The 14,096-nt window shown below is 36.7% G+C and overlaps 2 protein-coding genes across 13 annotated transcripts; both read left to right on the top strand.

The window, feature by feature from the left end:
• Window positions 1-1,629: 1,629 nt before the first annotated feature.
• LOC105175219 (C2 calcium/lipid-binding and GRAM domain containing protein) lies at window positions 1,630-7,696 on the top strand. Of its 2 annotated transcripts, none has more exons than XM_011097584.3 (9): window positions 1,630-2,565; window positions 2,958-4,121; window positions 4,441-4,623; window positions 4,752-5,035; window positions 5,167-5,283; window positions 5,437-5,699; window positions 5,822-6,098; window positions 6,641-6,913; window positions 7,011-7,696. In XM_011097584.3, the coding sequence occupies exons 1-9, from the start codon at window positions 2,217-2,219 to the stop codon at window positions 7,203-7,205; spliced, it is 3,105 nt and encodes a 1,034-aa protein (XP_011095886.1). In that variant the 5' UTR covers window positions 1,630-2,216; the 3' UTR covers window positions 7,206-7,696. The 2 variants fall into 2 exon arrangements, with proteins under 2 accessions (XP_011095886.1, XP_011095885.1); XM_011097583.3 differs by having other exon boundaries at window positions 2,886-4,121.
• A 475-nt stretch (window positions 7,697-8,171) lies between these two features.
• On the top strand, window positions 8,172-13,205 carry LOC105175217 (SMAD/FHA domain-containing protein). Of its 11 annotated transcripts, none has more exons than XR_016063304.1 (5): window positions 8,172-8,357; window positions 8,652-8,694; window positions 8,913-9,526; window positions 10,098-10,990; window positions 12,174-13,205. XR_016063304.1 is itself a non-coding variant. In XM_020698373.2 (3 exons), the coding sequence occupies exons 2-3, from the start codon at window positions 9,063-9,065 to the stop codon at window positions 10,921-10,923; spliced, it is 1,290 nt and encodes a 429-aa protein (XP_020554032.1). In that variant the 5' UTR covers window positions 8,172-8,357; window positions 8,652-9,062; the 3' UTR covers window positions 10,924-11,167. The 11 variants fall into 11 exon arrangements, 1 of the variants encoding a protein (XP_020554032.1); XR_016063302.1 differs by having other exon boundaries at window positions 8,652-8,789; XR_002288159.2 differs by having other exon boundaries at window positions 8,652-9,526; window positions 12,174-12,580; window positions 12,703-13,205.
• Window positions 13,206-14,096: the final 891 nt, after the last annotated feature.

Raw genomic sequence — 14,096 nt, 5'->3', positions numbered from 1 at the left:
TCTTAAAATTCAACTTACTTCTCAATAAACTAACAAATTGTTTGTCCCCAGACATTTATTGGTAATGGTCAAAGCGGATACATTCAGCCATCACCCATGTGTGAAATGCCCTCCGCGTCCATTGAAAAGTCAATTGTCAATTTTGTTCTTAATAATATATATATTAAATAATATTATTTTTTTCCCTCTTGATGATGTAAATTATTGTTTTTCTTAAATACAAATTAAAACTATTTAGGTTTAACACAATTCTGTAAAGAAGTTAAAAAAAGAATATGTGTAAGATAATTTTTTTGATAATTAAATTTACACCCCTGATATATGATGTATTTATACAAAATGTCCATATATTTTGCATAATTATAGATTTCACTCATAACAATTAAAAAAAGGAGTAGTTTGTATAATGATATTGAACGTTTTTATGCGTAATATAAACAATGAAAATTTGTATAGATGATGTCGACATTTCTAAGTCATGATCATAAATTAAGAAGTACGTATATAATTATTGTGATAATATCAAAAAATCTATATAGTAGTGCGCAGGCAGATATAATTTTATTTGAGGAAACAAAATTTTAATTTATCCTTACAACCTTATCTTAATCTTCTATGAAAGAAACAGTAATTAATATTTATGCGAACACACATTTGGTTGAACTTGAGGCTTAATAAATAAAATTGACTTATACCCTTTTTAATCATGATTTTAATATTAGTATTTTCCTGCAACTAAAATAAAAAGAAATTAAATGAAGTGGGTGGTAATGGTACGCAGCAGCCTCATTACCACGTCACTGGATAAAGGAAGTCTGACTGATGAATTTGATTCAGTCAATTAGGCAGCACTTAACTTGCCCAATTATTACAGTTGAGTTAATTAATGTGACATCATTCATGTTCTCATATTTTCCCCCGAAAAGCCATACAAGTTTCCAAATTACTCCAATACCAATTATTTTCAACCTCAAGATGGTATAGTACTAGAAGTTGTCAACTCTTGCGGTCTTTGTTTCTTCCAAATGCTAATTTCCATTAATCTAATTATTTTAGAAAATATATATTGCTAATAACGATTTATCACGTATTCTTTTATATTATTTTATATAATAATAGATTATTATAATATATATATATATATAATAACATATTATTATGAGTCGAGTAAGACCTGAATAATATTTGTTACGACTTTATGAAGGAATTGAATGTATGGTATTCATACTAATATAAAAAGGAAAGGGGTTCTGTACTAAAAAATGGCGGTTGACGATAATGTCGCACTAATTTTTACTAAAGTAAAAAATGTCATTCAATTAATAAGTAAATAACTTATTCAACTAATAAATTAATTTTATTTATTTTTTGATATAATATAATGATTTGTATATATTATTTTTATTTATAATATATTTTAAAATCTAAAAAAATATTTATTTTATGTAACCAGAAATCGTAGAGCCGAATGGTAGTAGAAAAAGGAAAATGATTGGAGTTGATTTTAATTTTTGTTATTTTGGTTTGGTAAAGAAAGTCAATGCGTCCACCAACATACGCGCAGTAGCAATTGAAAAGGGGAAAGGGCGTAGAAAAGTCTGCTTGCTTTATTATTACTTTTTTTTTTTTTTCATTTTTATTTTCAACTGAAATTTCCCCCCTCCCTCTCCTCTCTCTCACGTATGTATGAGAGAGAGCCCACCGTTCTGAACACGCACAAATTTGAGTTTCGTTTTCATGGGGACGGGGTTTTAACATTTTTTATCTGATTCTGCTCTTTCTTTCTTGGATTTCTCTGCTTTTTCCGATCACAAGAAAAGAAATCCATTAATCAGCGACGGCCCTCTGCATTTTGGCTATTCTTTTGGCAGTTTTTTTCGATTACGCCCTTTTTCCGTTTCTTTCAATTCGTTGTTCATTCTTGTGTAGGGGATCCGAGGTTTATCATCTCTTTTTGTTTAAAAGTCATTTTCTTTTGGGGGTTGGATACTCCTTCCCTGATTCTCCGTACACTTCAGAGTTTCTGGCAATGCAGTAACCCTTTTTCTGTTTCTTTTCAATTCATGAATGCGGTTTCTTGATCATAGTTCCTCAGCCAACCCCCAAGTAATTCTTGATTCTTGCTGTGAAATCTTTATTGATTGTTCAGGGCTCTGATTATTGTTTAACGTTTCATGGACTAAAAGACTCTACCTCTTACCGATCTTTAATCGAAGATGAAGCTTTTAGTCCGTGTAATTGAAGCGAGAAATATACCGGCCCTGGACCCAAATGGATTTAGTGATCCATATGTAAAACTACAGTTGGGAAGGCAAAAATTCAGGAGTAAAGTTGTAAAAAAGTGCTTGAACCCATCATGGTGTGAGGAGTTCACTTTTAAAGTTGATGACTTGAAGGAAGAGCTTCTTATATCTGTTTTAGATGAAGACAAGTATTTCAATGATGATTTTGTTGGCCAGATCAAATTGCCCGTCAGTCAGGTTTTCGAAGCCGAAGACAAGACGCTTGGCACTACTTGGTACACGTTGCAGCCTAAGAATAAGAAGGCCAAGAACAAGGAATGTGGTATGGCGTCTAATTTATTTCTCTCTATGTATACGTATTCTCTATCTTGGGGTTCCCGCTGTTATGCTTACAGGTGGATGCCTAATTTGGCATTTGATTAGTTGTTTTATGCATTAATTGTATAACTCTTCAGTTTAAATTTCAGCTACCATATGTGCAGTGGATGGGTAGTTATCAGCCCCCTTCCCTCCCCCCACCCTAATTTTGGGATTTATTGTGAGTGTGTGTTAAATGGTAGTATGGATACTTCTGTTATTGTAGAATTCTTGATATGGTTGGTTTCTTTTCTCCCGATTAACAAGTGCTTTATGTTATAATAGGTGAAATTCTTCTAACCATTTGTTTCTCCCAAAATAACACATTGTTTGACGTGCCATCCGGTGATCATGTAGTCTTGCCAAAAAAATTTGCTGACACGACATTGGAGTCAACTTCGAGGTCTTCCCCACGGAGAACATTTTCTCCTATGAGATCAGAAGAAGGTGTCTCTTCTAAGGAGGAAAAATGGCATGGATCAACATTAGCTGGTCGAATTGCACAAATGTTTAATAAGAATGTGGATTCGGCATCCATTAGTTCTACTGAGCCAACTGATGCATCAGAATTACCTGAAAGCATGGACTCGGTGATTCTGGAGCAAAAGTCTGAAGAGCTAGCTATATCAGCTGATTTTGAAGAAATATTGAAGAATATGGAGGTCAAAAATCAAGGAGGTGAAGTTCCAAGTAGTTTATCGGGAGGGGTAGTTCTTGACCAATTGTATGGGATAGCACCTCGGGAATTGAACACATTGCTCTTTTCTTCTGATTCAAACTTTTTGAAGTCTTTAGCAGACATACAGGGATCTACAGAGTTACAAATAGGAACCTGGAAATATGAAAATGGTGGTGAGAGCCTAAAAAGAGTGATTTTGTATACTAAAGCTGCAAGTAAATTGATTAAAGCTTTGAAAACAACAGAGGAGCAAACATATTTGAAAGCTGATGGAAAATGTTTTGCTGTTTTATCCTCTGTGAGCACTCCAGATGCTCCATATGGGAAAACTTTTAAGGTAGAAGTGCTTTATTGCATCACTTCTGGGCCTGAGCAGCCATCAGGAGAACAGTCTTCTAGACTGGAAGTCTCTTGGCGAGTTAACTTTTCACAGAGCACTATGATGAAAGGCATGATTGAAGGCGGAACGAGACAAGGTATAAAGGAAAGCTTTGAGCAGTATGAAAAGTTGCTATCTCAGACTGTGAAGCCACTTGATATCAAAGATATAGGCTCCGAGAAAGATCAGCTTTTGGCATCTCTTCAGGTGGAGCGTCAATCTGACTGGAAGTTGGCAGTTCAGTATTTCGCTAACTTTACAGTAATCTCTACCATTTTTATGGGGATATATGCACTTGTGCATGTATGGCTGGCTATGCCTAGCACAATTCAGGGTCTTGAGTTTGTTGGGTTGGACTTACCTGATTCCATTGGTGAATTGGTAGTTTGTGGAGTACTGGTTCTACAAGGGAAACGGGTGCTGGAGTTGATGTCTCGCTTTATGCAGGCCAGAGCGCAAAAAGGTATTATTGTGTTTCAATTGTTCAACCAAACAACTCATATGGCGTAACTGAACCATCTTCAATTACAGTAGTAGTACCTTCCACAGTATGTTTCATATATGTTATCCATTATAAGTTGAAGGTACACATACCATATTCATTTATGCACTTTTTTCATATCTATGCAGCTTTTTCTGACGTCAAATATGGTTCTAGTTTACCATCTTCTTTAGTTGCCAGGCTTAGGCCCAGAAAAGCTGGCTTATCTGCCTTAGCATGTCGTCATTGTTATATACCTGGGACGAACTAATTTCATTCAGTTTTGCTATGTTGATTATAGGTAGTGATCATGGGATCAAAGCACAGGGGGATGGCTGGTTGCTCACGGTTGCTTTAATAGAAGGAAGCAACTTGGCTGCTGTTGACTCGAGCGGGTTTTCTGATCCTTATGTGGTGTTTACTTGCAACGGGAAAACAAGAACCAGCTCGATCAAGTTTCAGAAATCTGACCCTCTTTGGAATGGTATATCTACCATTATTTTGTTCTTTCGGTAGATTTTTTTTGTCATGTTTCTTGCCAAAATGGAGGATAATTGGCTAAAATTCTGTCCGTGCGTTGGAATGATTTCTTAAGATTGATGTTCCTTGCAGAAATTTTTGAATTTGATGCAATGGAGGATCCACCATCTGTGTTGGATGTGGAAGTTTTTGATTTTGATGGCCCTTTCGATGAAGCTACATCTCTTGGACGTGCTGAAATAAACTTCTTAAAATCTAATATTTCTGATCTGTCGGATATCTGGATTCCTCTACAAGGAAAGTTGGCTCAGGCATGCCAGTCAAAGTTACATTTAAGAATTTTCTTGAACAATAGTAGGGGTGGCAATGTTGTCAAAGATTATATAACTAAGATGGAGAAGGAGGTGGGCAAGAAGGTAAATGACCTCATTTCTGCTTATAGATCCACTTCATTATAGGATATCACTTTTCTTCTCCTTTTTTTGATTTTATTTTTATGCATAACCTTCGTTTGAGCTGATTGAAATGGTGCATGAAATGTTTGTAGATAAGATTACGTTCTCCTCAAACAAATTCAGCATTCCAGAAGCTTTTTGGGTTGCCTCCCGAGGAATTCCTCATCAATGACTTTGCATGTCACTTGAGACGGCGAATGCCTCTCCAGGTAAATAATGTGTTCTCTTTGACCTTTATACCATTTGCATAATTTAGAAGGCACTCTCCAAATTGACTGGAGTTAGTGATGCTTGGTGCTGAAGTCCTTATTTTTCTTTGAATTATTATGTCTTTGGTGACTGATTAATTGCTCTGATGCCAGGGCCGTCTATTTCTTTCAGCGAGAATAATAGGGTTCCATGCAGATTTATTTGGTCATAAGACAAAGTTTTTCTTTCTCTGGGAGGATATAGAAGACATCCAAGTCATACCTCCTACTCTTTCATCAATGGGCAGTCCAATCATCATCATGACACTAAGACCAGGAAGAGGATTTGATGCACGGCATGGAGCGAGGACACAGGATGCAGATGGCCGACTGAAGTATCATTTTCATTCTTTTGTGTCTTTCAATGTGGCACACAGGTAACTTGAAGTTTATGTAGATAACTGTATGTAGGTTAACGGAACATGTGAAATAATAACTTGTATACCTTTTCTTTTATTGTATTATTTTTCCAAAAATGATCTTTTGTGTGTATTGCCAGAACAATCATGGCACTCTGGAAGGCAAGAGCCTTGACTCCAGAGCAGAAGGTACAAATTGTAGAGGAAGAATCTGAAGCTAATGGCATCCATACTGCTGAAGAGGAGTCCATAGCCAGAAACCTCCAAAGCTCCGAATTTGAAGGTGAGGCTAAAAGTCTTCAAGTAGTAGATGAAGAATCTGAAGCCAAAGGACTGCATACTGAGGAGAGTGGGTCGTTTTTGGGCGTTGAGGATGTGAACATGTCTGTCGTTTATTCTTCTGTCCTATCTATTCCTGTGAGTATGGTCTTCCCTTTCTCTCCCGTCTTCATGACACAAAAAAAGAAGGATATCTTTCATACAATCAATATTTATTATTTATGCCGTTTGGGTAACATCGACACCACGAACATCACTCTTATTTATACTGAGCCTGCAATAAGGTTTTTGCTTATTCTTTATGTTTCTATTTTCCTTTAAGCTTCATTTTGAATGATGGATTTGGATTTAAGGAAATAATTTGGAGAAGTGATTTCAAATGATTCCTTACGAAAGAATTTGAAATCCATCAATATTCAACAAAATATAGTTCAGAATTAGAATTGAAGGATTTGAAATCCTTTGCATTTAGAATTATCCAAACAAATTCAAATGATTTGTTATTAGGGATTTGAAATCCATAATATCATATCTATCAATCCATATGCAACCTTATATTTTTTGCTTTTCTCTTATTCCCTTTTCTGCTGGATGAGTTTCACATTGACGTTACAGTTAAGAGCATGTATTGGAGAATTAACATGTGATGACTTGAAAATCCTTTGATTTTGTCACTTCAGACTAGTTTCTTTATGGAGTTGTTCAGAGGGAGTGAGATTGATCGACGGGTCATGGAGAGAGCTGGATGCCTCAATTATTCTCCCAGCCCTTGGGAATCTGAGAAGCCGGATGTTTATCAGAGGCAACTTTATTACAAATTTGACAAGCGTATATCCCGATATAGAGGAGAAGTGACTAGCACTCAGCAGAAGTCTCGCCTTCCTGGCAAAAATGGCTGGCTCATAGAAGAGGTCATGACTCTTCATGAGATTCCACTTGGCGACTATTTCACAGTATGGCCATCACCACCTAACATGCTTTTATGAACATGTCGTGTATTTCATATTTTTGTACGGTGGCCTTTAACCAATATGTGATGCTTATTTGCAGCTTCACTTAAGGTATCAAGTTGAAGATTTACCTTCAAGATCTGTAGGTTGCAACGTCCAAGTATATTTTGGAATCGCGTGGTTGAAATACACCAGACATCAAAAAAGGATCACGAAGAACATCGTGTCAAATCTGCAGGATCGCCTGAAGGTCATGTTCAGTGTGCTGGAGAAGGAATATGTTTCAGGGACATAAATCTCCCTCATGGTCTTGATTTTATTGCCATCAGTGCAAGCAGATTGAAAGAAACTTGTTTGAGTCTCTTTGAGCATCTGTAATTCTGCCACGACAAGAATGAAACTGGACTAGGGAATTCAGTGGAGACTGGTTTGTTGCACAGCTCAAATGGCAACTGGACTGGCATCTGATTGTACATAGCGCAATAACGCTGACTGCACCGAACGTATTTAAGGGCACATCCTGATGGGGCCCTGAAAGATGACCAGTTTTGGGATTGAGAAGGTTGCAACTGTGTACTATCAATTGTCATAGATATTCTACTATACTTGACTATTTGCTATGGTCTGATTTGTTGTACCAGTAGCAGGGGTTACAATCATACCTCTTGTAATTTGTTCTTTCTTCTGTCTCAAGTTGAAGATTTCTTGGAATGTATTCCTATACGGGCGTCGGTGTAACATCAAACGGTCAAATGTGAAGGAGAATTCTTTCTTTCTTTCTTCCCAGCAATGGCAATGGGGCGGATTCTGAGGGCATAATTGGGTCCGAACGGATCTTGGGTCTTAGTGTTTTATCCATCTGAACTTAATTTTTTATTTTATATATACTTATATAAAATATATTTACATATATATAAAAAATATTTTTTATATTTACATACAATACGTAAAATTAATTATTTTTTAAATTAAAATAATGAGATAAAATAAGTTATCTTTTTACATATACATAAATAACATATTTAAAAGAAGTTGTGGGATAATTCATCCCACCAAATTAATATTTTATTATAAAAATAAATAAATATTGAATTAGGTGGGATTAAAACATGGATTGAAAACCCTAACCCTAAGATTTCATAGTAAAATAGAAGAACAACATTAGAAATTGTGAGGAAGATTTTGTTGTAATAGGCCGAAAGATAGCCCTTAAATAAATGGGCTCTATATTATGAAAACAGAGCTCTGAAGCCCGGCCCAAATAAAGATATTCCTGGTTTCCACTCCTGCTCCCTCCCCTTTCTCTCAGCTTTTCGTCGTCGATTCACAATCTCCCTCTTTTCCACGCTAAATATTCATCAATTTCCAACATAGGAATCCAAAGTTTCGCCAATTTTTAGGGTTTATCTACATCCATAAATAGAAGGAGAACAAATTTCTGTCAGAGGTAGGGTGCGTCCAGCTTTCACATATATTTCTTTTATGAGCAAATGGAAAATTGAGAAATTGGACCAATTGCAGGTCAAACTCATTAAAGTTTTACTGATTTCCCTTTCCTTAAGCTTGGAATTACCGGATTTCTGAAACTGTTTGATCGCTTTGTTTGTCAGTTTCTTTTTGTTTTTCCCCCCTCTTTCTCTCCCCTTGCTGCTTCTTTTTTGTTATTTTCTCTTCCTAACTATTTTTATAATCTGCTCAAAATATGTTGTACTTTTATGAACTGGTTTTACTTGCATTGCAGTGAAGATAAATGTCGCAGCTTGGGCGTGGATAGGCTTAATCAAGTAGTGGTTACACTGATGTGTTCCTTTTGAATTTCACTTATTCACCGAGTTCTCTGCTTTTTGCTACTTCTAAACGCATTGGGCTCTTATTACTTGTACAACCTTTTGAACTCAATGTTAATATTATCCAAATGGTCTACAATAATTAGTCCTGTTATGTATTTTTATTTTGAATTCCATTGGTAGAACTTAGCATCATCGGGATTGGGACTTTGCAGGGGGTTGACATTGAAAAGGAAGGAGGAAGTGCCTTTATAGTTTGATTTCTTGTTTGAGGTGGTTTCATATAATGTTGCTCTGATGCTGTATTCGTAGTACCTGATTGGAAATGCAAAAGGATTTTGTATGAGAGGATTGAGCTATAAACTATGTATGGAAAAGTGGGTCTTGATCGTTTCAGGAAAGCCCAGACTTTGGAACCGTTTTCGGTCACTGCAAATTCTACCAGTAAATCAGCCACACAACCTGCTCTCAGAGAACCTGCTCATCCTAATCAAGTTCAGGGATCATATCCACCGAACCAATACCTAAACCATCAGAATACAGTGAAAAAGACTTTGACGACAGATGTTGCCCCAGCTATTATTCCAACTCAGCAAGTGACTCAGGTTGGAGGTGGGCAGTCGACTTGGCTGCCTCCTGATTGGGCAATTGAACCACGTCCTGGTGTTTATTATCTTGAAGTTTTAAAGGATGGGGAGGTTCTTGATCGGATTAATTTGGATAAGAGGAGGCATATATTTGGGAGACAGTTTCATGCTTGTGATTTTGTGCTTGATCATCAGTCTGTCTCACGTCAACATGCAGCTGTCATTCCACATAAAAATGGCAGGTTTGTTATATCGTCAGCATTTTAGTGTTCCATTTTGGTTACTTCTTTGTCTTCTTTCACAATGTTCAGGTGTGTTTTTTGCGCCTGACATAAAGAATATCTAGTATAGGCTTTCCTCTGCCCTACATGATCTCCCGAAAATATATAGTCAATGCACCACGTCCTGTATCCTTGATTACTAAAACCACGAGAGTGAGGTGCACTTTATCGCTAGAATATAGACGAGAATGCCCTAAAGTTGAGGAAGCGGTATGGTGAGGTTAACAACAATATACGCATGCTTGTTTGATGTGACATAGTGCTGCTCCTCTGCACAAAGCTATGTAGTTTGATGAGGTAGGTTGTTTAGCAATGGCCATTTGTTTCTGTGATTGGTCTTAGATCTCCATGACCTTTGCAATAGTTAGCTGTGCAGAACCATTTATCCTTTCAGTATGTGAATATATCTGTCTTTATCATCATGCTCTTGAGGAACTACTTTATCAGTTGCCTTCTTTGACCTTTTGGAGTTGACATGCCATTTGTGATTGTACTTTAAGGACTGATGAACTTATGTATTTTTTTCTTGCAGTATCTACGTGATTGATTTAGGCTCTGCACATGGTACATTTGTTGCAAATGAACGATTGACCAAAGATTGCCCTGTTGAGCTAGAGGTTGGGCAGTCGCTGCGGTTTGCTGCTTCTACCAGAACTTATGTTTTGAGGAAGAATAATGCAGCTCTTTTTCCTCCACCACCAGAACCCACGGAGATTGATTTGCCACTTCCTCCAGATCCCTCAGATGAAGAAGCAGTTTTAGCTTATAACACGTACATCAACCGTGCTTTAAATGGGCTGACAACGCCCAACAGGTTATCTAAATCGATAGAATCAAGCGAAACTTCTGTTATGAAGGATGACAATCGGCCAAGTGAGAGAGCGTCTAAGAGAATCAGAAGAACAAGAGTGGCATTTAAGGATCAGTTTGGGGGAGAGCTGGTTGAAATTGTTGGATTCTCTGATGGAGCTGATGTGGAAACAGAACCTGGTCCTATGGGTGTGAAAGAAGGAAGTCTTGTTGGGAAGTATGAATCTCTCGTACAGATTACAGTAATACCAAAAGGGAAGGAACAGAACCCTGTAAAGCAAGCCACTGTCTCCCAAACAGGTGTGACAGAGAAACTTAAACAAGTTTTAAACAAGGTCAAGGCTCCTACTAAGAGTGGGGGAATGTATGATGATCTTTATGGAGAGGCATTTTCTGTCAAAGTAGGTTCTTCTTGGGCATATGGTTCTGGTGGTAGAGAAGCTTCTCCAAGTAAAAGTGGAGGAAATACACCTGGCTCTGAAAGTGAAAAGTGTGAAAGTAATTCGGCCAACAATGTCAATGATAATGATGATGATCTGTTTGGCTAAGTAAAATACCTGTTTCTTGAGTAAACAATGGTTCTCTTCAAAGACCACTAGTTTGATTCAACAGAAGGTATATCTCTTTCCATAAATAGAATTCTTTTTTTGTTGTACTCTATCATCTCTTCTTACCTGTCATGCACTTAGAAGGTGTAAATTTTTTCATCATGTTTGTTTTTGAATTTGTACAAGTTGAGGATTTGGAGAAATGAATCTTTGACTATTGGAATGTTAATTTTATGTCTGGTCATATCTTATATGTCAATAGCTGTTATTTTTTTAAGTAAGGTTAATATGCATGAAATTGCACGTATTTTAAAGCTAATTGCTTGTATAGTGTATTTCTTTGTATTTAGATGCTGCATTGCGTATGGTTTAAACTGACAAGAGAGTTTGCCATGCGTATCATGCATTAGATAAGAACATAGTATTTGGTCTTTCCTGAATCCTTCTACCATTTGAACTATTGATGTGTTCTTAGTTCGTATTAAGCATCAGTGTAGTCTGTTCAAGTGGCATCAGCATTAATGACTTATGGACTCCTAAGTTACGACTTTTTCCTGCTTTCTTGTCTTTCATCATCTCTTATTTTAATCATGTATAATAATGTAAGGCATGCTTTGATATCTTCTAAAATTAAAACAGTCTCCAGACGCAATTTATGCAAATCAATGTACCCTTTTTTAATTTCTTTATCTGCATCGAGTCCATTAGGTCCATATTATTGTCACTTCTAAAAGTCCATGATCGAAATTCCTTGAGGTCCTGAGATGGTCCTTCTCAATGGTTCTGGACACAGATTAATCCTCTTGTGGCCTTTTAGAAACTGTAAGGTTTTTGATATGAGAATGCTTGTTAACATATAATCCCAAAATTGAGTTTCAAGGCCACACAAAGTTTTGAGGACAGTCTTACCGTGATCAAATTTTTCAGAAATTTATTCTTTCTACGAAGCTTGGACAGCTGGATTTGTATGTAGGCTTCATGGGCCTGACGAAGATGATTAAAACAGAAAATAAGTCGCATTTGCTACTCTGTTCTTGCTCCTTACTCATAGTCTGGGATACTGTTAAAGTTGGATTCTGTGTGACATCCATTACTCTTATCTTTGGTAAGCCTTGAATCAGTTATTAGTTTTAAATTTCTGGACTTGCACTTCTATATATTGATTTTGACACTTAGCAGAATTTCATCTCTATGTAACTTGAATGGTCTGAAAGTGTTCTCAATTTTAAAGATTCTAATTTAATGATTAGGTTGTTGAATGATCAAGTTCTTGCCACGAAAGGAATCTACCTGCCTATTTGCATTTGCTTTAGCAGCTGCCTCTCTATTCTTAATTTTTGTTCTCTCCAACCGGAGGGAGGTCTCCTCTTCAGTCTCTATAACCCCTCTGTATTTCCTCTTGACCCTTTTCCTCCTAATAGTCCTTTTCTTGGCATTCTCATTAGCACCCCAAGGTCTGAAAAATCTCATGACAGAATCAAATACTGTTTCACTGCCACTGCCAAAAACACTGCCAATTATACCGGAAGCTGCTTCATAAGAATTCAAGTCACCATATCTAATGTAAGTCACTCTACTGCTGCTGCCACTGCCGCTATCCAATCCCAAATTGAAGTTTGTGTGCAGAGTTTGAGAAGCGGCTGGAAAACTTTCATTGGTATTGTGGCTTATATCCTCTGCCATTTCCTTGATCATTATTTCACTGTCCTGAATTTGTGTCTCAATGCTGAATTCATTCCTGCTCTGTATATCTGCGGATACCACTTGGTTTGGTTGCAGCATGTTTTCGAAGTTGTTGAAATCTTCAAGAATCGCCGTGAAGTGGTCTTGTGTGGTCTGTGACATGCTATATGAATTCTCTCCACCACTGTTGATATACAAATCAATAAGATCTTCAAGTTTCATAGCACCACTCAAACTTGACTGTGACATTTTCTCTCGGAATTCATTGAAATCTTGCAACACTTTTTCTAACCGATCATTGAGGACTTGTTGAGTTTCTGGGTGATCGGCAGTGGTTGTGGTAGCCTCCATGATGCAGGCTGCCTCTGATTGCAATCGAAGTCTTAAAAAAAATAGGGAGTGTAACAACTTTGTCTTAGCTTTAACACACAATTGTTGTGTGTCCCGTTTACTCTGTATAAAAAATATGAATATTCACACTCCAATTTGTACTTGTTGAGGGACAAGTCTCTGTAGTCACGTGGTCTGTGTGTAGGAAAAAACTTGCTTTGCGTTCAAAAGTAAAGTCGTGCTTCAATTATTTACAACATTTTTGTGAATTTCCAATCTAGAAACAGGCCAGTAAATCCACCAGTGCTTGATTTCATTTTTCAACTTCTTCCTGCATTTCTATTTCATTAAAATTGTATATTTTACTTCATATTACTCCAAATAAATATTGCTAGTGATCAATAACACCACTCAGACAAGCATAGACATCGTTCCTTGCCAAGAACACGTAATTAAACAAATAAACAGGAGGAATATTTTGTTGTGTAGGATGGGACACGGGTATCTTAAATTATAAAGTTGCGAGCCCACATTCCCTATTTGTTCTGCTCGATATTGGAAATGTGGTGGCATCAACTAAACACGACTTATGTTGTATCATGATGTGGGAAACTGACTACTGCCATATCTTGTAATACGATTTTGAGGTCTGACCTGTCTGAATTGCTAGAAATATAAGGCAAACCATATTGCCTACTTGCTTTGGAAGTAAAAAAAATATGTTTGTCCGTTTAACTTAGAAAATGCGATTTTCTTTAAGAATAGTCACATGGGTTATCTTGGAAAAAGGCTGGCTCAGATACCCAGTAATTATAAAAGAATCGTTAGTGCGGAACTATGTAAATTGGTATCCATGACGATGATGATCACGTTATTGATGTATATGATTGTTGTCATCATCATCTACTCCTGTCATCATACAACATCTTTTTCAGGTAAGGAGGCTACATAGAGGATTACAACTTTGATAGGCCATAAGATGAGTATCAAATCTAGCTTAATTATTCAAAAAAAGATAAAGGAAAGAAAGATCTAGCTTTGTGATTAATAAATTAGAGGAGGAATTTGACAAGTATTTTGTTCCGTTGATATTCCACGTTGTTGTCCACATAATTAATAATTAATAATAATTATTTATAACATCGTCATTTGCTTTTTAG

Source organism: Sesamum indicum, linkage group LG12 (genome assembly GCF_026168435.1).
Source record: "Sesamum indicum cultivar Baizhima isolate 11 linkage group LG12, ASM2616843v1, whole genome shotgun sequence".
NCBI classification, from domain to species: domain Eukaryota; kingdom Viridiplantae; phylum Streptophyta; class Magnoliopsida; order Lamiales; family Pedaliaceae; genus Sesamum; species Sesamum indicum.
Note: the sequence above shows the minus strand (reverse complement) of the source record. Positions and strands in the feature narration are given on the sequence as shown.